At 42.7% G+C, this 23,963-nt stretch overlaps 1 protein-coding gene across 1 annotated transcript; it reads left to right on the forward strand.

The window, feature by feature from the left end:
* Positions 1 to 23,952, forward strand: LOC118395788 (WD repeat and SOCS box-containing protein 1). The gene is made up of 9 exons (XM_035789755.2): positions 1 to 412; positions 1,685 to 1,853; positions 6,679 to 6,947; positions 14,545 to 14,676; positions 15,421 to 15,521; positions 18,470 to 18,642; positions 18,743 to 18,856; positions 19,700 to 19,807; positions 21,386 to 23,952. The coding sequence occupies exons 1-9, from the start codon at positions 373 to 375 to the stop codon at positions 21,546 to 21,548; spliced, it is 1,269 nt and encodes a 422-aa protein (XP_035645648.1). The 5' UTR covers positions 1 to 372; the 3' UTR covers positions 21,549 to 23,952.
* The last annotated feature ends 11 nt before the right edge of the window (positions 23,953 to 23,963 follow it).

Genomic DNA, 23,963 nt, shown 5'->3' on the forward strand with positions numbered 1-23,963 from the left:
ACCTCACCTCCCCAGTGAAAGAAAAGATGCCATCAAGTCTACTCTTCAGCCATTGTATTTCAACTGTGTGCTTGTAACACAGTCATTTCGTGGATTTCAATATACGCAGATTTTAGCTAGCCAGTTGAATTGAACAAAACCTAGTCTGCACACGGATTTTGAAGAAGATAATTCCTAAAATATATATATTTTTTTAGGGCTCACGCGATATTAAATAGGGCAGCAGGCTACGTGCGCGACGTGCACAGCATTCCAGACGTCGGAATCCAGCTTTCTCTCTGGCTAATTATAAAGCTAGCTACTTTGTTTATTTTCCACAACTTTTGTTATTAAACCAATAGTGTTTTCTCTACGGATCCGGTTTCTATTTAGATGGCAAGCTTCCCCAATTCTGTAAACGAAAATGAAATAGGTAGGTTGAGTTCCTTTTCACTATCCTGCTCTGTGTTTGGGGTGGAGGGGTTGCAAACGTTAATGTTCATCTCTCTATCTAAGATTTTTATTTATTTTATTTTACTAGGCAAGTCAGTTAAGAACAAATTCTTATTTTCAATGAGGGTCTAGGAACAGTGGGTTAACTGCCTGTTCAGGGGCAGAACGACAGATTTTGTACCTCGTCAGCTCGGGGATTTGAACTTGCAACCTTTTCTCTTACTAGTTCAATGCTCTAACCACTAGGCTACCTAGATAGCTAGCCAGCTACTACTATGTTACACCTTCCATCTGTCGGTGACGTCATAGGTAGTCTTACTTTATTTTGTATTGTAGGTCAAGTCGTTACTTCCATAGCATATAACCTATTTACTAGACTAGAGACTCACACACTACAGTCACATATTCACCATGCACCCGCGGTTTATACTAGGTGCCACCACACCAAAGACAATATGGTTGAAACTCTGTTCCCACACATCGCGCGAGCGTTCGGCACACTTTGGTTCTCAAGTCGTTCGGTGGTGGAGGCGACGGCGGTATCTAAGTTTCTGAAGTATGACTCATTCCTCATTCGTCGGGGAAGCGCACTGATTTATCAGATAGCTATTGTATAAAACTGATGTTTTGTTTCAACACCTCTTGCGCAATACATTAATGTGATATATGATGTCTCATTTATATTCCAACCGAATGTTTATGTTACCCAGTTAAAATAAGTTGGGCTAATAATAAATAAATACAATAGTGTGTTTTGCAACACTGCGTAATAAATCAAAGTGGTATATGTCTCATTTAGCTACTTGGTCAACCATATCTTTATGATACACATTTAAAATAAGTTTATTTGGGCTAATAATATGTTTTGTTTTATAGCCAACTTCATTAGCATTGATTTACATTTGTAATGGCATGTCAAATAACAAAACAGTATTGACTCTCAGAATCTCTCAGTTACTTTTAAGCATCAATTCTGACATTGAAGGTTCATATCCAGCTACACCAGAGGTCAGCTTAGGGTGGTGGAACCAGCCTGATCTGTGTTCGCCTTTAGAAATAGATTGATGAATGCAGCGACCAGGCTGGTGCAATAGAATGATGAAAGCAGTGATCAGGCTGGTTCCACCAGGCTAAGGTCAGTTGGCCCCGAAGCATCTTTTCTACACTATCATTCAGATGTTGCTCACAAGCACCATGTCATCATGGTATTTGTGCTATTGTTCCCTTGCTGACCTCTTGTTTCTGTTTTCAGGTAAGGCTAAGTTCATTGGTGAACTCTTAGTGCCTGTTGCTCCCTTTGACCAGAAGTCCGGGCGAGAGACCTGGACTGTAGCCTTTGCACCTGATGGTTCTTACTTTGCTTGGTCTCAAGGGCATCGCATTGTGACGCTCGTTCCCTGGTCAAAATGCCTGAAGAATTTGTAAGTACCTGTACTAGGCCTAACCACATTCTTGGTCAGTACAATTGTGATCAGAAAGTAACAGGTTAGGCCCTACTTCAGAGGTCTGTTTACATTTTGAGGGAGTCCTACAGAAGCAAATATTCCTTTTGAGTTTTGAAATTCAACAGTTTAACATATCTGAATAGCCTAACTAATTTGTCTGTGCAATGAATGCACTGACTGGCGTGGAGTCCTATTTGGCAGAGACAGCAGTAGAGAGCAGGGGAGCAAGAGAGACAGTGAATGTGGCATGTGCTGGTGTGTTGCTGGTGCCCACTGGGTATTCATTTGGCGGCTGCCGTGCCTGTTTCATTGTCTGATGTTTTAAGGTCCTTTCAGCACTCCTCCACTCTTACTGTAACAGGTCGCACGGTACACTTCCAAAGGCTACGGCACACTTCCAAAGGCTTCAACAAGAATTAAGCACAAATAGTGCATTTACAACAGCCTCCTGTTAGGCCAGTGGCGGCGCTCCTTCTCTGACCACTGGAGCTGCGTCAGCCAGGCTATGCTGGCCTGTTACTCGACTTAAAAAGGATGTAGGCTGTAGCCCCCCACTGGTACTGTATATAAATAAATAAAAATCCCCCACAGTAAAGAAAAATCATTGAATCAGTACGTTTGTCCAAGCTTTTGACTGGTACTGTATTTTTATATATTGTTGCATCATTCCTGTCCTTATGTTTCTTACAATATGCTATTTTGTTTTGCTTGAATATCTTGATGGTGTTCTGTACTAGATTCTGCTATTTTTAAAGCAGCAGCTGATTGTTGATAACGTAGAGTGGACTTCCATTAATGAGGAGTTCTTGGTAAACCAAGTTGTAGGAAAGGAGACACTGCTTCTTGTTATTCAGAAGTGGATATAGACTCAAGGGCCTTGTGTTATCTTAGCCTATAATTTTAGCACGTTAGAAAAGCTTCTGTAAAGTGCAGTCAAACTTTTCTTGTCTTTGGCAAGAGAAAGCCACACACAGCAGCTTAGAGTTTTATTACTGTATAATGTAAGGTTTACTGCCATGAAGTCAACTACTTGGTGTCAGGCTGTAAACCCTTCTGTAAACAATGACACATCAAATCAATACTAAAGGAAGGCTGAAGGCTATAAATGCACTTTTACATTATTTCAGGGCTACAGCCTACTTCTTTTTTATGTCGAGTAACAGGCCAGGGTAGCCTGGCTGACGCGGCTCACGTGGTCAGAGGGAGCTCTGTGTTTTTTTTTTTCATGGGGGGTTGAGACTTCACATTGTTTGGGTTTGAAAATCCAACAGTTGTATTGGAAGGGGCGGTGCTCAGGGGCTGTATGTGGCTCACCATGTGGGTGTTTGAGTGACAAAGACTGAAGATAACTAATTATTTAAAAAAACACAGCCTTCATTATCGAGGCATCGTGCTGACATCAAAATAGTCTATCCAGACTCTAAAGTCAGGAGGACTTCGAGTTAGGTGTCAGTCAGACTAAGACCTAGGTGCATCCAATCTGATTTTCTAATATCCACAACATTCTATAACACCACAGAACTGAAAATTCATTCTAAATTCTCACAGTCCAAATTGTTGTTTACAGTTCTAGTTGAGTTCTTGGTCTCGTTCTAGAATATTCTAGTAGTTGTAGTTCATTACTTGTGCTATCCTTCCCTGTGAGGAGGAAACAGTGCAGTGTGCTGTGGAGCAAGCTGCCAAGGACACGTGGCATGTATTATCAGTTGCCTTTCTGCAGAGCTGGCTCTTTTTCCACACAATAAAGCCTTGTCTGAGCAAAAATAGCTTATTGTATAGTAGACATGTTGTAGTACACTGTTTGGTATTACCTATTGGATGTTGTTGTGGTTAGCTAGGCAAGTCCTGTCTAGTGGAGAGAGATTGTTAGAAATTGAAAAGCGGTCACGGTGTAGAGATATACTAGATGCAAAATATAAGCGAACAAGTTCAATATTTAAATGTTTAATAGACAGACATAGACAGAGATATTAATATGGGAAGATAGGCTGTCTTAGAGCAACGCATCTTTCGCAAACTTTTTTGAGCCAGGGACTTTACATATATTTTTTATAATTCATTATCGCTTTTTTAATGAACATTAATTTATTTTTACTTTACACTAAATTAATGAATTATGTATTTAATTGGCTTCCTTCATGGTTTGCCTGTCTGTGTTGTACTCATGGGCAGTGTTGCTCTGTCTGTGCTCTCTTCAGGGGCTGTCTGTCTATAAATGACAAAACAAAAATAATATAATTTAGTAATTATACACAATCACATTACCTGTGTTGTCAATAAAAACAATATAACAACTAGGGATGCACGATATATCGGTGGACATATCGGAATTGGCCGATATTAGCTAAAAATGCCAACATCGGTATTGGCCCGATGTCTAGTTTAACGCTGATGTGCAAAACCGATGTCAAAGCTGACGTGCATACCTATATAACGTAGGTAGATGACGTGCATACCTATATAACGTAGGCACATGATGTAATGATGCCACGTAAAATGTTGCGCTACATGTGCAACACAGAATTCCTAACCCACAATGTCTGCTGTGTGGATCGAGCAGGCATTTGAAGAAATTTCAGCGAGGCAACTCAAAGCCGAAATCCATTAACGGCAAGATAATGGAATTCATTGCCCTTGACAATCAACCGTTCTCTGTCGTGGGTGATATTGGCTTTCGCCGACTGGTCGAGCACCCGGTACACACTACCAAGTGTGCTATTTTTCAGATGTTGCCCTCTCGGAGTTACACAGTAATAGAGTCACTGCTATTAGCTTCACAACTGACATGTGGACCAGCGATATCAGCCCTATGAGCATGCTAAGTCTGACAGCAGAGTGGGTCATTAAGGATTTCGTACTGAGGAAAGTTGTATCTGAGAAGCTTTATGTGCGTATGGAAAATCTTTTTTTTTCAGCTCATGAAACATGGGACCAACACTTTACATCTTGCGTTTATATATTTTCTAACGCCACCGATTCTGTCACATAACAGTGGAGTGCGCATTCCCATTCTGACTTTGTCAATGCTAAGCTAACCAGTTAGCTAGCGTGCGTCATTAGTGCTGACTATTTTCTATGGAGTGAAGATGGCCCATTTTCCTGATGAGTTGGATGTTTTTACTGGCCCAAAAATGTCATATCGGTGCATCACTAATAGCAACTGAATCTTTATAAGCAAATAACAATCTATCAATGTTATACTATGTTAAATAAATATAATGTTAAAAGATGTTTCACTCACTCAATCATTGAGACTGGTGTACCTGCCTCTTGGACAACAACAAGTCAAACCTCAGAGGGAAGGAGGAGAGGGACACTGAGGGGGGTTTTAACAGCCAGTCTGCTGCAATATTTAGATTTTGTTGCAGCAAGAGAGGAGAAGCCTGTCTCACATAAGTATGTAGAATGAAAGGTAATTAATGTCTTCGCTGCCATCTCGCTGAGTTGTGGGTATTCTCTGGTGCTGAACAGCCAGAATGTGGAAAGGCACATCTCATTGAAATGAGTGTCCGCATTCTTTTTATTCTCGCCAAATTTGAGCAGCAGTCCCATTGGTACAGAGTCCGATATAACGTCCCATCGTAATCCATGTCCCGTTATGTAGGCCTACTTGTTCAGAACACAGAATATTTCAACTGCAGTTGTATTCTGAGACATCTCTTGAAAACAAATACATTCTTCATAAATATAGCATACACATACACAAGAAGCGAGCATTTGAAATGTCAGTCATCTAATTGGATTGCAAACCAATTTGATGCACAGGCTCTGTCTAAAACCTGTGATTCAATATCATCTGCCATATTGTGGATTCTAGGTGTGACAGTGTTATTGTAAAGTGGGATTTCACTGACCTTTGTAGCAGCAGTTGGGCATAAAACTTCTGATTGCATCATCACCAGTTTTTCAACTATAGCGCCTGGCACTTGGAATGTTTTGAGAGAGTACGATGCCCTCAGTGAAGTGTTGTCTGAAAAGATTGTGGTTGGTCGGTCATCTCTTTTTCGTAAAAAAAATGTGTGCGGTGTAACTATACTTCGTCATGGCAACACAATTTTGTTTACTGCAACCTTGACTGCAGCATGCGTAGTTGAGCGCATTGCCCAAGCAGGCCTATGGCAAGTATGTATTCGATTCAAATATGCCGCAGACCAAAGAAAGCCCCAATCATATTCAAGACAAATTTGCCGCGGACCGGCAAACATTCCTCCACAGACCGGGGTTTGGAGAGGCTGCTCTTTGGAGAGGCAGCAAATCTTTCTCCTTCCAGCAGGGAGTGTATACCTAAATACTCCTCATGTTCGTTGTCTCATCCTTCCCTGCCCTTGGTCAAAACATTGAATCAAGGCTTAGACCTAGAGGTTCAATAGACTATACATTTTAAAAGGACACCCATGGCTGATTTTGTGGATCATGGGCCCAGATAGATATCAGTTACTAAGACCTGTTTATGATTACTTCTGTCCTTAGTGGTTACCTTGAGGCCAAATTCCAATAGGGAATAATCATCATCATCATGAATATCTTTATGAAACTCATTAGCCAACCCTCTCTCACCACTTTAGACTTCATGTATCACTCAGTGCTCTCCTCCTGTATGTGCATAATTCTTTTAGCTGTTTGGCACCTGGATCTATCGAATTCAGGTGCGTTACATTACAAAGTAATGTGTTCACCTACATGTAACTCACGTTTCTCCCTCTCCTTTCCCTCCATTACCCTCATCTCCATTTCTGTCCCTTCTCTTTTTCTGCCCCCATCTCACTCCCCGTCTTTCCTCTTTTTCTATCCCACTCTCCAGTGTTGGGGAAGGCTCCACCGGAGCGGGCCCTCGGCGTTTGTCGCGGCAGAACAGCGAGGGGGGAACAGTGGTGCCAGTGGGAGAGCCCAGGGAGCATACCATCGACTGCGGTGACATCGTGTGGGGCCTGGCCTTTGGCTCGTCTGTGCCAGAGAAGCAGAGTCGCTGCGTCAACATCGAGTGGCACCGTTTCAAGTTTGGTCAGGACCAGCTGCTGCTTGCCACGGGCCTCAACAATGGACGTGTCAAGATCTGGGACGTCTATACTGGTGAGCACCTGATTAAACATTTTTTATTTATTTTACCTTTATTTAACTAGGCTAGTAAGGAGGAATTCTTATTTTCAATGACGGCCTAGGAACAGTGGGTTAACTGCCTGTTCAGGGGCAGAACGACAGATTTGTACCTTGTCAGCTCGGGGTTTGAACTTGCAACCTTCCGGTTACTAGTCCAACGCTCTAACCGCTAGGCTACCCTGCCGCCCCAAACATGAACATCTTGACCAGCTGGGCAGCTCTGTTTTCACAGTGCATTATTCCTAGTTCCATGTACCAATGCAAGTTATTGAATCAGCATGTCTCTTCTCAGCAGGGAGGAAGTTGAAGCCTCATAGGGGGGTTTCTTGGATCAACTTTCCCCACACACATCCTGGGCTGCGTTTTCATTCCAGAAAATCCACTTCGCCCTTCTACCTTTTTTCACTCCCACAGATCTTATAGTTGAAAGCAGCATGGCAGAAATTGGGTGGGGCTGTTTACACCTACAGTGGGGCAAAAAAGTATTTAGTCAGCCACCAATTGTGCAAGTTCTCCAACTTAAAAAGATGGAGAGGCCTGTAATTTTCATCATAGGTACACTTCAACTATGACAGACAAAATGAGAAAACAAAATCCAGAAAATAACATTGTAGGATTTTTAATGAATTTATTTGCAAATTATGGTGGAAAATAAGTATTTGGTCAATAACAAAAGTTTATCTTAATACTTTGTTACATACCCTTTGTTGGCAATGACAGAGGTCAAATGTTTTCTGTAAGTCTTCACAAGGTTTTCACACACTGTTGCTGGTATTTTGGCCCATTCCTCCATGCAGATCTCCTCTAGAGCAGTGATGTTTTGGGGCTGTTGCTGGGCAACACGGACTTTCAACTCCCTCCAAAGATTTTCTATGGGGTTGAGATCTGGAGACTGGCTGGGCCACTCCAGGACCTTGAAATGCTTCTTACGAAGCCACTCCTTCGTTGCCCGGGCGGTGTGTTTGGGATCATTGTCATGCTGAAAGACCCAGCCACGTTTTATCTTCAATGCCCTTGCTGATGGAAGGTGGTTTTCACTCAAAATCTCACGATACATGGCCCCATTCATTCTTTCCTTTACATGGATCAGTCGTCCTGGTCCCTATGCAGAAAAACATCCCCAAAGCATGATGTTTCAACCCCCATGCTTCACAGTAGGTATGGTGTTCTTTGGATGCAACTCATCATTCTTTGTCCTCCAAACATGACAAATTAAGATTTTGCCAAAAAGTTCTATTTTGGTTTCATCTGACCATCTGACCATATCACATCTCCCAATCTTCTTCTGGATCATCCAAATGCTCTCTAGCAAACTTCAGACGGGCCTGGACATGTACTGGCTTAAGCAGGGGGACACGTCTGGCACTGCAGGATTTGAGTCCCTGGCGGCGTAGTGTGTTACAGATGGTAGGCTTTGTTACTTTGAGGTTGTGGACAGGTGTCTTTTATACTGATAACAAGTTCAAACAGGTGCCATTAATACAGGTAACGAGTGGAGGACAGAGGAGCCTCTTAAAGAAGACGTTAAAGGTCTGTGAGAGCCAGAAATCTTGCTTGTTTGTAGGTGACCAAATACTTATTTTCCACCATAATTTGCAAATAAATTAATTAAAAATCCTACAATGTGATTTTCTGGATTTTTAAAATTCTCATTTTGTCATAGTTGAAGTGTACCTATGATGAAAATTACAGGCCTCTCTCATCTTTTTAAGTGGGAGAACTTGCACAATTGGTGGCTGACTAAATACTTTATTGCCCCACTGTATGTGAAAGGGAGCAAACAAGAGGAGAGAACATGATATGTCTTGCGTAGAGCTCAACTGGTGGTACTTCGTGTCCTAAATGGAATGTATTTAATTTTTTTCAGCAGCGGTGTCAAATTGAGCTTTTGGGGGGTTTCAGGCAGGTTCCTTTTTGCTGGGTGGGGTCAGGCACACCTGTGATATATATTTTTTTGCATGATTATGAGAAGATCGCTTCTGGTGACTTTTAAAAGGACATTACACGATTTAAATAAATGTAATATAATTTCTAATTCAAAAGCTTTACAACCTTTTGCCCAATTGAGCTGTATAGCAGCTTTAAATAAATAGGCTGGAGAATGGGGTTGACCATCTGCATTTCCCCAATTGGAAAAACCACAAAAGACTCTGAATGTATTCAATTATACAAATGTATGTTGTAACTTGGAACTCCAGGGTTTTTTTGATCAAAGTTGGGCTTAGTATTTAGAGGTCCTCGTCGCATATATATATTTTTTTCTGTTTTAAAGGGAATTTCCTGCAATTATACACAATGTGTCATGGTGCAGAGAGAGAACATTCAAGTTTTAAAGCTACTTTCCTGCAATTTGACACATTTTGCAATGGTTTATGACGTGTTCTTATGCTATCTAAGTGGCTCAATCATAACAAAATCAATGGGTGCCTCATGCCATGATATTTATTTTGATTTGGGTGATTCTTAGTGCTCAAAGCTCCATAATAGGTCCATTTTCTTTTCTACATACTTTTTGTAGTGGCGGCAACGATTTTAAATGAATATAGGGGGGAAACACTGGCTCTGGATATATGTTTGTTTGCTGTGACATCAACAGTTGCCCAGATACAGGATTATTAGGTACTCTTTTTAGTAGCCAATCATTAAAGAGAGTAGATTTATCCCAGTCGAGTTACATAAGCCTTCCTGATGCACACAGGGCTATAATATGAGTTTTTCTAAAAGAAGTGCAAAGAAAATGCTCATTGTTCTGTTCCAGAAATGAAACAAGGTCACCATGCCATTCTGCCCATCTCATCATCTACCCACCCACCTCTAGCTGGCATCCTGTTTTATGGTCTTGTTAGGTTCTAAATGAACCTATTAAAACTCACGGACGATTAGTAAAGTTTAAACCAAGTTTATTCAACCATTGGGTCATACAACTGCATATGACAAATGCATATTTCCACCAGTGGTAGTATATAAACTCAGCAAAAAAAGAAACCCTTTTTCAGGACCCATTCTGTCAAAGTTAATTTGTAAAACTCTAAATAACATCACTGATCTTCATTGTAAAGAGTTTAAACACGGTTTCCCATGCTTGTTCAATGAACCATAAACAATTAATGAACATGCACTTGTGGAACGGTCGACACTAACAGCTTACAGACAGTAGGCAATTAAAGTCACAGTTATGAAAACTTAGGACACGAAAGAGGCCTTTCGACTGACTCTGAAAAACACAAAGAAAGATGACCAGGGTCCCTTCTCATCTGCGTGAACGTGCCTTAGGCATGCTGCAAGGAGGCATGAGAACTGCAGATGTGGCCAGGGCAATAAATTGCAATGTCCGTACTGTGAGACGCCTAAGACCGCGCTACAGGGAGACAGGACGGACAGCTGATCATCCTCACAGTGGCAGACCACATGTAACAACACCTGCACAGGATCGGTACATCTGAACACCACACCTGCGGGACAGATACAGGATGGCAACAACAACTGCCCGAGTTACACCAGGAACGCACAATCCCTCCATCAGTGCTCAGACTGTCCACAATAGGCTGAGAGAGGCTGGACTGAGGGCTTGTAGGCCTGTTGTAAGGCAGGTCCTCACCAGACATCACCGGCAACAACGTGACAAACATGACAATGCAACCAGCCATTCTGCGCGTGATTTCCTGCAAGACAGCAACGTCAGTGTTCTGCCATGGCCAGTGAAGAGCCCGGATATCAATCCCATTGAGCATATTTGGGACCTGTTGGACCGGAGGATGAGGGCTAGGGCCATTCCCCCCCATAAATGTCCGGGAACTTGCAGGTGCCTTGGTGGAAGAGTGGGGTAACATCTCACAGCAAGAACCAGCAAATCTGTTGCAGTCCATGAGGAGGAGATGCACTGCAGTACTTAATGCAACTGGTGGCCACACCAGATACTGACTGTTCTTTTTTTATTTTGACCCTCCCCTTTGTTCAGGGACGCGTTATACCATTTCTGTTGTCTGTGGAACTTATTCAGTTTGTCTCAGTTGTTGAATCATATGGTCATACAAATATTTACACATGTTAAGTTTGAGAGGACGTACATTTTTTAGCTGAGTTTATATACCCCAATTTGGGTGGAGTCTCCTCTAAACATTACATCTTTATTACTAGGTTAAGTGATACGGGCCACAAACAGTTCCTTCTCCCTTAAGCTGACCTGACCTCTACCCCCTTCCTCACTACTCCACAGCTCTCCACCATTATCAGTGACTGCAATCGTGTGATTGCCTCTCCTCTACTCAGCACCTCCCAAAGCCCTCTGGCTCCTATCCAACCTTCCCTGGCCCCATATACATTCCTCCTACAGATACCCATTAACTTCTGGTGTAGAAACTAGACTATGGCACTCCTCATGCCTCTAGTATAACTGATGATTAACAATATTTAAAGTTTAGAAATCCTACCCATCAGGCTGTGTTGGAGACAGTCAGTGGGTGATATAATGTGTTCATTTTAGCCCAGCTGGCTGTCTGCTTGCACCTCCTCTCCTCCCATGTTTTTTACTGACACACCTGAATGATGATGTTTGCCCACGGCCCCTCTGTCCCTGCTGCCAACACAGTGCTCATGTCACAACCCCGCTAGGCCCCCCTCTCTCCTAAACTCATTGGTTCTCTCTCCCACTCTTTCTCTCACACACCTACAGTTGAAGTCAGAAGTTTACATACACCTTAGCCAAATACATTTAAACTAGTTTTTTCACAATTCCTGACATTTAATCAGAGTAAAAATTCCCTGTCTTAGGTCAGTTAGGATCACCACTTTATTTTAAGAATGTGAAATGTCATAATAATAGTGTAGAGATTTATTTATTTCATCACATTCCCAGTGGGTCAGACGTTCACATACACTCAATTAGTATTTGGTAGCATTGCCTTTAAATTGTCAAATCATCCAGAACGCCGCAGCCCGTCTGGTGTTCAACCTTCCCAAGTTCTCTCACGTCACCCCGTTCCTCCGCTCTCTCCACTGGCTTCCAGTTGAAGCTCGCATCCGCTACAAGACCATGGTGCTTGCCTACGGAGCTATGAGGGGAACGGCACCTCAGTACCTCCAGGCTCTGATCAGGCCCTACACCCAAACAAGGGCACTGCGTTCATCCACCTCTGGCCTGCTCGCCTCCCTACCACTGAGGAAGTACAGTTCCCGCTCAGCCCAGTCAAAACTGTTCGCTGCTCTGGCCCCCAATGGTGGAACAAACTCCTCACGACGCCAGGACAGCGGAGTCAATCACCACCTTCCGGAGACACCTGAAACCCCACCTCTTTAAGGAATACCTAGGATAGGATAAAGTAATCCTTCTCACCCCCCTTAAAAGATTTAGATGCACTATTGTAAAGTGGCTGTTCCACTGGATGTCATAAGGTGAATGCACCAATTTGTAAGTCGCTCTGGATAAGAGCGTCTGCTAAATGACTTAAATGTAAATGTAAATGTTTTGGGTAGCCTTCCACAAGCTTCCCACAATAGGTTGGGTGAATTTTGGCCCATTCCTCCTGACAGAGCTGGTATAACTGAGTCAGGTTTGTAGGCCTCCTTGCTCGCACACACTTTTTCAGTTCTGCCCACAAATTTTCTATGGGATTGAGGTCAAGGCTTTGATGACAACTCCAATACCTTGACTTTGTTGTCCTTAAGCCATTTTGCCACAACTTTGGAAGTATGCTTGGGGTCATTGTCCATTTGGAAGACCCATTTGCGACCAAGCTTTAACTTCCTGACTGATGTCTTCAGATGTTGCTTCAATATATCCACATCATTTTCCATCCTCATAATGCCATCTATTTTGTGAAGTGCACCAGTCCCTTCTGCAGCTAAGCACCCCCACAACATGATGCTGCCACCCCCGTGCTTCATGGATGGGATGGTGTTCTTCGGCTTGCAAGCATCCCCCTTTTTCCTCCAAACATAACGATGGTCATTATGACCAAACAGTTCTATTTTTGTTTCATCAGACCAGAGGACATTTCTCCAAAAAGTACAATCTTTGCCCCCATGTGCAGTTGCAAACCGTAGTCTTGTCTTTTTTTATGGAGGTTAAGGAGCAGTGGTTTCTTCCTTGCTGAGTGGCCTTTCAGGTTATGTAGATATAGATACTTTTGTACCTGTTTCCTCCAGCATCTTCACAAGGTCCTTTGCTGTTGTTCTGGGATTGATTTGCACTTTTCGCACCAAAGTACGTTCATCTCTAGGAGACAGAACGTGTCTCCTTCCTGAGCGGTATGACGGCTGCGTGGTCCCATGGTGTTTATACTTGCTTATTATTGTTTGTACAGATGAACGTGGTACCTTCAGGCATTTGGACATTTCTCCCAAGGATGAACCAGACTTGTGGAGGCCTACAATTGTTTTTCTGAGGTCTTGGCTGATTTCTTTTGATTTTCCCATGATGTCAAGCAAAGAGGCACTGAGTTCGAAGATAGGCCTTGAAATACATCTACAGGTACACCTCCAATTGACTCAGATGATGTCAATTAGCCCATCATAAGCTTCTAAAGCCATGACATCATTTTCTGAAATTTTCCAAGATGTTTAAGGACACAATGAACTTAGTGTATGTAAACTTCTGACCCACTGGAATTGTGATACAGGGAAATAATCTGTCTGTAAACAATTTTTGGAAATTGTCTTAACCGACTTGCCAAAACTATAGTTTGTTAACAAGAAATTTGTGGAGTGGTTGAAAAACGAGTTTTAATGACTCCAACCTAAGTGTATGTAATCTTCCGACTTCAACTGTATTTCACTCCTGGCTCCAGTGATCGCGGGTCATTCTGACATCGATCCAGATCTCCAGTTCACTTTATCAAGAACTGATTATTCTGGCTTTGTTTTCTTTATTTCATGGCTGAATATTGCCGGTGGCATTACTTTTGTTAGGATTTGGCTTCAGGCGCAATTAGTGTTATTGTAATAACTATTATAATAGATTATTATACACCAATTTAGAGTTGTCAACTGTTAGCAGACTATTTGAGAATAGCTACTGTAATTGAGTCCCATTCTCCCCTCAATGGAACCAGTGTTTGGACTGAGTATCAGGAAGTAACAAATTGCAGGGTTTAACTCAGGATTACTCTGCTTTCAACTATTGTGTGTCAGTCTACCCAGAGGGTATTCTGAGTCACTCTGACTGTCAACACCAGGACCAGCCTTTGAAATAGAGCTCTCCTGGTCTCCAACTCATCATGTAAAGAAAAGAGCACAGTCAGTGGGACTAGTTTTTTCATGAAGAATTAATTTGTGAGGGGGCCCCCCCTCTTTCTTTCCCCTCTTAAATGTTTATTTTCTATACGCTTATCTAACTCTGTACAAACTGACAGTGCTCTGGTTACTTTTCACATGGGTGTGGAACCCACACTATTCTACACCCCACAGAGGGAATAAAGCAAATTGCAGCTCTGTTGCATTTTAATCCACAAATCATGACAAATTCCCCAAGGCTGTGTAAACAGAGGTGGTGGAGTTGACCTACAGTAACTCGTCTGTGCTGTGTATCTCATTAGCTTTATTATTAACTCTTGTTTTTTTTTTGCCTTTACAGGAAAGCTGTTGCTGAATCTCATGGACCATACAGATATAGTGCGAGACCTGACTTTTGCCCCTGATGGCAGCCTCATGCTAGTCTCGGCATCCAGAGACAAAACCCTGAGGGTCTGGGACCTGAAAGATGACGGTAAGAACACTGAGCTCTGAGGAACACCTTTTTTATTATCTTGGAACTGAAACCATTTTCCATGCTTGTTAACATAGTTATTGTTTTTGCTTGAGATTTGTACAGCTGTGCCAGCAAGCCACACTGATCTGTTGAGGTCAAGATTATTATGATGCATGTAGATGTCGTTTTTGTGTGTTTGGCTTATACACATCCACACACGAAGCTGAAGAAGTAGGGAGCATGTGATAAGTTGCTTTTGTTCCAGTGGAATGAGCTACTGCTGCTGGCAGTTCCACTTTGAAAGGCCCCTCACCCCCTGCATGCGTTCTAAGCTCACATGAGCAGAGAATGTTAAAATTGGGCCCAAGTCCAAGGTCTCCTGACCATGGCATGGTCTGACCTAGTTTCTCATCTATTGGCCAGAGCAGTCCTGTATCCAGTCAACGGTCAGATCACCACTAACACATCTATTTTATCTGTGAATCCGGGTTTTCAAATGACACAATCAACAAATCCAAACACAAGCAGTATGTCTCCAGAGCCTAATTGGAAAAACCTACATGTTACTATCGAAGCCCAATAATTAAAATAGCCCAGTTATCCCAATTGAAATCGTGCAGACAATCCTATAAACCTTGGAAACATCATCAGCAGACATTTGTACTGTTACTTCATCACAATAATAATTTCTTAAAAGCAAATAGTTTGTGCATTTGTCCGTCACATGTACATGTCATAACAACCTGTGATGCTGTGTTGTAGGCAACATGGTGAAAGTGTTGCGGGGTCATCAGAACTGGGTCTATTGCAGCGCATTCTCACCAGACTCCTCAGTCCTCTGCTCTGTCGGAGCCAGTAAATCGGTACGTACACCTGTTTCCCTTTCTCTCCCTTTTGAGATGAACTGCTTCTCTGTGTGCTATTGCTTGACTAGTTATGCTCAATGACCTACCAATGAAACACTCCCACCTTCCCTTCAACTGAATCTTGACCGTTATGCTTGGTGTCATGATTAGTTCAACAACCCTGCCTGTAGTTCGGTTTGGCTTGGTTTGAAATAGCTTTGGTATTGTAACATGCATGTAGACTAAACAAATGATCACACACTTTTTTGTAATAGTTCCGGTATTTATCCTCCATCTACAATCCAGCTCACAATCTAAAATGTTAATTTGATGCTTTAGAATGTGGGATGCAGATTGCTATGCTTTATTTAATGACCTTTGAACCTCAATGCAGACCAAAATCATTCAAAGAAATGTTCTAAATATTTTTGGATTTCCCTTTTTGATAAAATCTACCTGGTATTTAGTAAAGAGTATGCAAGGAGAAAATGAGATGGTTAGCTAAGTGGCGTAGTCCTCAAAATGGCTGCCCGGCCAGTGCGGGATTGGACCCAATGACTTCAGTCACAGATGTACACTTTGCAAGAACCTCATTACCATGCTAGTAGTTAGTTACTGTAGCCAGTTCCACCCTTCTTGTGCAGGGTGCAGCTAGATTGTTGTTAGGCTGTGTGTCCATAAGTGTCTTGCTTTCCCTGTCACAGGTGGCAGGTGTGAGTGTTTTTGAAGGGAGGGAGCGCCGCGCTGACATAAAGCAGCCGGTGCAGACGGCTGGCTGGTGGCACCAGTGTCACTACTACTGCCGGGCTGGGACGCACTGTGCCCCTGCCCAGGGGGCAGTCTTGCACCTACCTGACCGCAAGGTCTCCCGTACGTAGGTGCTGCTGTCTCCATGTTTGTCTACCTCCGCTGTCGCAGTTCCTCCTTTTATATCAGTTATAAAACAGTGATTTGAAAACTGCAGTAAAGTAAATACTTCCCACCCACATGGTCCCTTACCCCTCTCCTTCACCTCCTACTGTCCCTCCCTATCTCACCTCGCCCCCCACTCCCAAATGTACTTAATTAGAAACCCTACCTATTATAGCATACCTTAACTGACATTTTGTTAGGTTAGGAGTTTTTGTCAGTTCAATGTCAGTCTCGCCCTCCCACAGTCTCTAACTTGTATGAATGACATTGTTATGATTATTTATGTCTCTCCATAATGAGGAGGTTAACATCAGTTAATTTTAGTTTGATATCCTTAGTTCTCCATTATCCTCCTAACTTCTCTCCCGGGGCCCATGTTTAAGGGCCAGTCAGCACGCCCGTCTCTATTGTGGCCGCCCCGCTCAGCCCCTTTAGTAATGGAGTTAGTGTGCAGGGGTCAGGTCATTGTTGGCGTAAATGAGAATTGAAAGGACTCTTTGTGGCTCTGCAGACTGCCACCATCCCCATAAATGTCTGCCTTTGTCCCAAGCACTCCACCAAAATGAACATGGACTATGTTGGAGTTGAAAAAAACATGATGTAAGTTAGTGAATTCCCTGTTGCCTCATAATTGGCCAAAGGGCAGTATTTTCTTCACGGAAATGTCCCATTTTGATTATCATTTGCATATTTATTTGTTAAAACAGAGAAAACAAACGCAACGGTCAATACTTTTCTGTGACCATAGTGGGAGAGGAAGAACAGTCTCTCATACAGAATGACTGAAAACCAAAACACATACTCGTCATAGTACAAAAAACAAAACTGCTAATACTTTTCAAACTGAACTCTAAATTGCTTGAACAGATATTTTATAGAGAACTGAGCCTCATTAAAAAACGCCACAGAAAACAAAGGAGGCAACTGTAACTGTCTGCCATTTTGGAGCAGATTTTCCAGTCACTGGCAGCTGACTGTCTTATAAACTGTGAAGTGGTGTAGCTTGCCTAAAATGCAGGCAGTAGCCTCATGCGTTGGATTCCTTTCATTTCACACTAACGCTAGAGGAGGGAGTAGGAGAACATTTTGAACTGAAGTAGCCCCCAGAAACCATTGACTTGTTTGTGGAATGGCATTTATCTACTTTAGCTGAAATGTTGCACTTTTGCTCAAGTGCAATGTTTGCAGAACTCCTTGTGACGTTTTCAATAGGCCTATACGATCTTGTTTTGGTTCTAAAAGTTACAAGTTCAACATCACTGTTAAAGCCTCTCAAGAATTTGAGTTGAATTAGATTTGCTCTGTTCTGGTCAGTTTAAAGTTTTAACAAACAACAAGGCATCTCTTGGCATGCATTACATTGCTCTGGAGCAAAGGAACGTTCAAGGCTTTATGGCTGACTGTTGAAAACCGTGTGCACATGTTGCAAATGTGTGTCCAAGGGCGTCAACCTTTTGGCCATGAAATGTTTTTTCTCTCTTGCAGTATGTCTCTTCGTAGGCTTCCGCCGGAGGTGCGAGTCTTTTGTAATCACAGGGAACTAGAACTCTGAAAGGGGAAACCAGTGGAGTAACATTATGTTACCTTAAGTTACTACTTGTTTTATTTTCTTCTTTTTTCTATAGACTTAAAAATGTTTATATTGACAACGTTGTAATTGGATATTAATGTTTAAATGCTAGCCTACGTCAAGAAAACTACAATTTATATGGAGCACTATTTTAGCAGCTATGTTAAGAAACCAGATGTGCAGTGACATGCATTTTGTTACATAACATAGAATTGCTGCTTGAGTAGCATGTGATTTATTGTGTGCATTGTTTGGTCTGTAGTTCAACACATAAGCCATAAAATGACACTGAGCATACAAAGTTTTTTCTGTTTATTTCTTGTTTTATTTTTGTTGCTTAATTTAACTACTTGTAATTTACATTGCGTCTGTTATGACATTTTATGTCAGTAGTTTTTAGGTTAAGTGTTTTAAGTTGTTTAAAATGCTTGTCCCTGCATAGTGTTATTCCATTGGCTCTAACATGAACCTCTTCCTTCTGTAGGTGTTCCTTTGGGATATGGATAAATATTCCCTGATCCGGAAGCTGGAGGGTCACCATAATGACGTGGTGTCCTGTGAGTTCTCTCCTGATGGCGCCTTGCTCGCCACCGCTTCCTACGACACCCGCGTCATCATCTGGGACCCCCATGTGGGCACTGTGCTGCTGGAGCTAGCGTAAGTCACAGACACCAGGAACTAGGGCAAAGTAATGACACAATGATGTTGTTAAGACCTTGTTGAAGTTTTCTTATCTCTGTGTTTTTCTCTCCTTCAGGCACCTCTTCCCTCCCCCCTCGCCCATCTTTGCAGGAGGGGCCAACGATCGCTGGGTACGTTCCGTAGCGTTCTGTCACGACGGGCGTCACATCGCCAGCATCACTGACGACCGGTAAGGAACAAAGGCTGAGACCTGTGTCTGGTGCATCAGAAGGGTCCAATAAGGAAAAGCTCAGCTTTAAAAATGTTTGAGATTCTTATGGCTAATGTCCACTTGATCCTCTCTCTAAGGCGTTCTCTTCTACCACACGTGTAGAGCGTGGCTGGTGTAGATTTGTAAGTTTGTGTTGGCCATAGCTGCTTCACCAAGCTCACTTGCGCTGTCACACTTCACATTGTACATGGTAAACTGCGTGCCCTCTGCTGATGAAAAAGTGTTAGTTTGCTGCAGTAGCAGAGCGCTGTGAAGCAGAGAGAGAGAGAGGAGTCACGGCTCTTAATAGGGTCTGAGTGAGAACAGAGCTGTTGCAGCCAGGCAGGGCCCCCTTTGGGAATGGGTTACATGACGGCCATTAATCAACCGCTGACGCCTTGCTTCCTTCTCTCCTTAGCCATTCCCTTCGTTGGTTAGGCTGCTAAGTGTTTACCAGTGCGAAGGCAGTGCTAGAGGGAGAGGAGGAACAAGTCTCACAAAATGGCGGGGACAAAAAAAATTCTCAGCCACATCTGCCAAGATTAGTTTGTCAGATAGGATGAGGATAAAACATTTTGAATTTGAACAGTTACATTTGATTTAATAGTGAAAATAACCCCTTTTTAAAAAATTTGAAGCCGAACAATATGAATCCTACATTCTTTCAGCCAGCTTGTTTTGGCTCTAATGCAGTTCCCATGTGATCTGTGTCAGCTGTGTCTGACCAGCGCCCTTCTTGCGGTCTATCTCTCCCTCTTTATTTTGTCCTTTTCTCTCTTCTACACACCCACTAACTCATTCTGTCCATCCCTCTCTCCCCAGAATGGTGCGTTTCTGGACCATTGATGAGAAGTCTCCCAAGGCCATCGCTCCCCTCATTAATGGCCTCTGTTGTGCCTTCTCCATTGATGGGAGTGTCTTAGCAGCTGGGTGAGGCGCACACACACTCCTACACACCTACCTACACCTCTCCAGACACACACTCCCACACACCTACCTACACCACTCCACACACACTCCCACACACACACACACACACACACACACACACACACACACACACACACACACACACACACACACACACACACACACACACACACACCTACCTAACTACACCGCTCCACACACACACACCAACCTACACCATTCCACACACACACTCCTACACCTACCTACACACACACACACACACACACACACTCCTACACACCAACCTACACCATTCCACACACACCTAACTACACCTCTCCACACACACACACACACACACACACCTCTCCACACACACACACTTCTACACACCTACCTTCACTTCTCCACACACACACACACACACACACACACACACACACACACACACACACACACACACACACACACACACACACACACACACCTAACTACACTTCTACACACACACACACCTAACTACACACACACACACACACACCTAACTACACTTCTACACACACACACACCTAACTACACTTCTCCACACACACACACCTAACTACACTTCTCCACACACACACACACTCCTACACACCAACCTACACCTCTCCACACACTCCTACACACCTACCTACACCTCTCACACACACACACCTACCGACACTTCTCCACACATACACACACACACACCTACCTATATCCCCCCACACACACACACACACACATACATACTCCTACACACCTACCTGCACCTCTCCACACACACCTACCTGCACCTCTCCACACACACACACACACACACACTCCTACACACCTACCTACATCTCTCCACACACACACATACCCCTACACTCCTACCTACACCTCTCCCCACACACTCCTACCGACACCTCTCCACACACACTCCGACACACCTACCGACACCTCTCCACACATACATACACACACACATACACACCTACACCTACCTACACTTCTCCCCACACACACACCTACCTACACCTCTCCCCACACACACACTCCTAAACACATTCCTACACCTCTCCACACACTCCTTCCTACACCTCTCCACACACACTCCTACCGACACCTCTCCACACACACACACTCCTACCAACACCTCTCCACACACACACCTAACTACACCTCTCCACACACACACCTAACTACACCTCTCCACACACACACACCTACCACACACACACACACACACACACACACACACACACACACACACACCTACAGTTGAAGTCAGAAGATTACATACACTCAGGTTGGAGTCATTAAAACTCGTTTTTCAACCACTCCGCTCAGGTGATCAATCAAGACTATGTACTGCCAGAAACTGGTTTTCCAGCTTTTTATTTGCATGTTGTAGGAAGCACAGCGGCTCCTATATGTTAATGGTTATCCAGGAGCCTGGGTGTATCTTACAATGATGCTTCAACCAGTTCTGTTAGGTAGACCACGGCTACCTATTACCTACCTTTCAGTGCTGTTGTGAGGGATTGATTGACATGGGAATAACTTTCTCTCGCCCCGTTTCTCTCTCAGATCTCGAGACGGCAGCGTGCATTTCTGGGCGTGCCCAAAGGGCATTGCCAGCCTGCAGCACCTGTGTCGCATGGCACTACGACGAGTCATGTCCACCCAGCAGGTGCAGACGCTGCCCATCCCGCCCCGCATACGCTCCTACCTGTCTTACCAAGATCTCTAGCCCTTCACCCTCACCGCTCAACACCGTACGCTGGAAACCAATGAATATTACCTTCCTAGAAAAAACACCCAGGATAAAGAAGACAAAAGAGGAAAACTTGATTTACAGACTAACACCCCCATACTCTTCTGTGGCAAGGCAGCTTCTTTTTCTATGTATTTATTTTTGTTGGTTTACTTTTGTTTGTGCAAGCCACGGTGTCCCTCAGGGAGTGTGCTTGAATGGTTAAGTTATTTCAGTGGCCTGTCTCTGCTTAAGATGGCCTTACCATATCAGTCACCTCTGCATTCTTCCTGCAATAGAGACTTGTTCTCTGTAGATAATTGGCCGCTTTTAGATTTTCGATGCTCCCTAACTGTCTAGCTTAGATTTCGAATGCTTGTTAGAAAGCTGGTCAAATCGAGGAGACTATAAAAGTCGAGGTCCATTATCCTCTCTACAGTTTCCATTTGGTTTTGGTCATTTCAATATCAATTGAGATCGTTTTCCCTTTCCCTAAATACATGTTTTTTATTTAAAAAATAGTCAAACCATCTGTGGGTCGGCTTGAATGCGCTCGCGGGCTGGATCCGGTGTTTAACATCACTGGGGTAAGTGAATGACTGCTGATAAGATTTAGTGTAGTGCCCTTCCAATGTTTTCTGCTACCCTAGATCTCCCCAGGTCTTAACCCTCACTCACTCGCTGCCCCAGCTCCTCAATGGGCTTTTCTTTCCACACTTCCATCCTCACTCATGTCCAGGAGGGAAATGAGGGCCTGTAGCCTTCACTGTCTCACATCTCACTCCAAAATAATAGCGACCCATGGCCTGACCTGTTTTGCTTCTCATAATATGTATATTTTTTACCTGTAAAAAAAAACAAAATCTGTATAGACAATTGTGTGCAAGTATGTGTGTGTATATACACAATATATTATAAATACCTATTATACCAGTATATGAATGTATCAGAGGGCGTAGTATGTTTTTTACTGCTGTTTTCTTTTTGAATAATAGACTGTTGAAAACGGGTTTTTCCCTCTGTACATAGTTTTCGTTCGTTTTAATGTGAAGACCTGTAAATGAATGAATGAATGAGACGATCCTTCAGAATCGGTGAGACTGTGAAAGTGTGGATTATAGTGTGCCCTAGGACTTATTCAAAAACACAGAAAAAGCCTAAAAGGCGGTTGCCATCCGTATTAATGACGGTCTGAAACCCATTTTCTATCCTGTGTTATGCTGCGCAACTCTAAAGTGGTGTTTCTAAGTGTAAGAAATAACCTATAGGGGAGAGCTATACAACATCTTCTGAAAATAAGTATTTACAGTTGCCATCTGTAGCATGGGCTCTTTATTGATTGTGTCATACATGACTGGCAGGCCTTTGAAGGCAGACATTTGATAGTAAATATTTAATTGGGGGGAAAATGAATTATTTTCAGACAGAATGTTGAGAAGAGCCTAATGGAATAGTATTAATGGTCTACTTTTTGTATTTTGTCTTATGTTGACCTAGATAGTGGATACAGGCCTGCTGTTAATCAATCTTGGAAATACGTTTTCTGTCTGTCAATGCTGATGCCAAAGGTCTCTCTTTCTCTCTCGGTTTATAGCCTGTGCTCTTGTCAGTCAGTGACTTTTCTCTCTCATGGCTAAAACTTCTAACTATTGTGCATCTGTGAATTTGATTTGATTTATCCTGTTAGTAAAGCCATAAGGCTGTTGTCTTCAGTAACCGGTTGGGTTGGTGTGTTTAGTAAAGCCTTTGCTGACTAGATCTAGAGCTAGTGAATGAATCTAAGCGCTGGGTTCTCACCAGTGTTGGGGAGTAGTAAACTACATGTAGTTAAACTAGTAATTTAACTACATTTTGCATAAGCTTGGTGGTTACTTAATTCAATCTCGGTTGTTTTTTTAATGTAGTTAATACATGTTTTTGCCATGTAGTGGTGTAGCTAACTAAAACTATGGGTGAAGTAGGCAATCATTTCCTAAATGTTTGGGCATCAAACCTGCCAAATTCTCAATTGGAACATTAGATTTGGTGTTTAATAGGCTAAATTACACATTTTGTTTAACATACTGTATGACCCCAAAGTGATCTTAACTTGCAATTTATAGTCTGACATTTCAGATTTACATATACTTTTTCACAAAGTAGTTTGGATGTAGTGAACTACTTTTTCAAAGTAACTTTAGTTAAGGAAACTATATTTTTCAAAGGGTTAGCTTAACTTCTTTCAGTGTGAAGTAAGTTTACCAAGCTACCAATATCATTACAGAATAGCTTCCCCAAGTGTAAGTAAAATGTTGAATATATCAAATTTAAATAGAAAAATATTTGTTCTTTCTGGTCTGCTTCATGCATGTATTGTTTTTTCGCATTTATAGTTTGAATAAAGCCTTTTTTTGAAAACCAAAAATAAGTCAT

This window comes from Oncorhynchus keta, chromosome 1 (genome assembly GCF_023373465.1).
Source record: "Oncorhynchus keta strain PuntledgeMale-10-30-2019 chromosome 1, Oket_V2, whole genome shotgun sequence".
NCBI lineage: Eukaryota > Metazoa > Chordata > Actinopteri > Salmoniformes > Salmonidae > Oncorhynchus > Oncorhynchus keta.

Coding starts and splice junctions, on each gene's coding strand:
- LOC118395788 (XM_035789755.2), top strand. CDS start 373: ATGGCAAGCTTCCCCAATTCTGTAAACGAAAATGAAATAG. Junction 1,854..6,678: donor TCAAAATGCCTGAAGAATTT/GTAAGTACCTGT, acceptor CCCACTCTCCAG/TGTTGGGGAAGGCTCCACCG. Junction 19,808..21,385: donor GGGAGTGTCTTAGCAGCTGG/GTGAGGCGCACA, acceptor TTTCTCTCTCAG/ATCTCGAGACGGCAGCGTGC.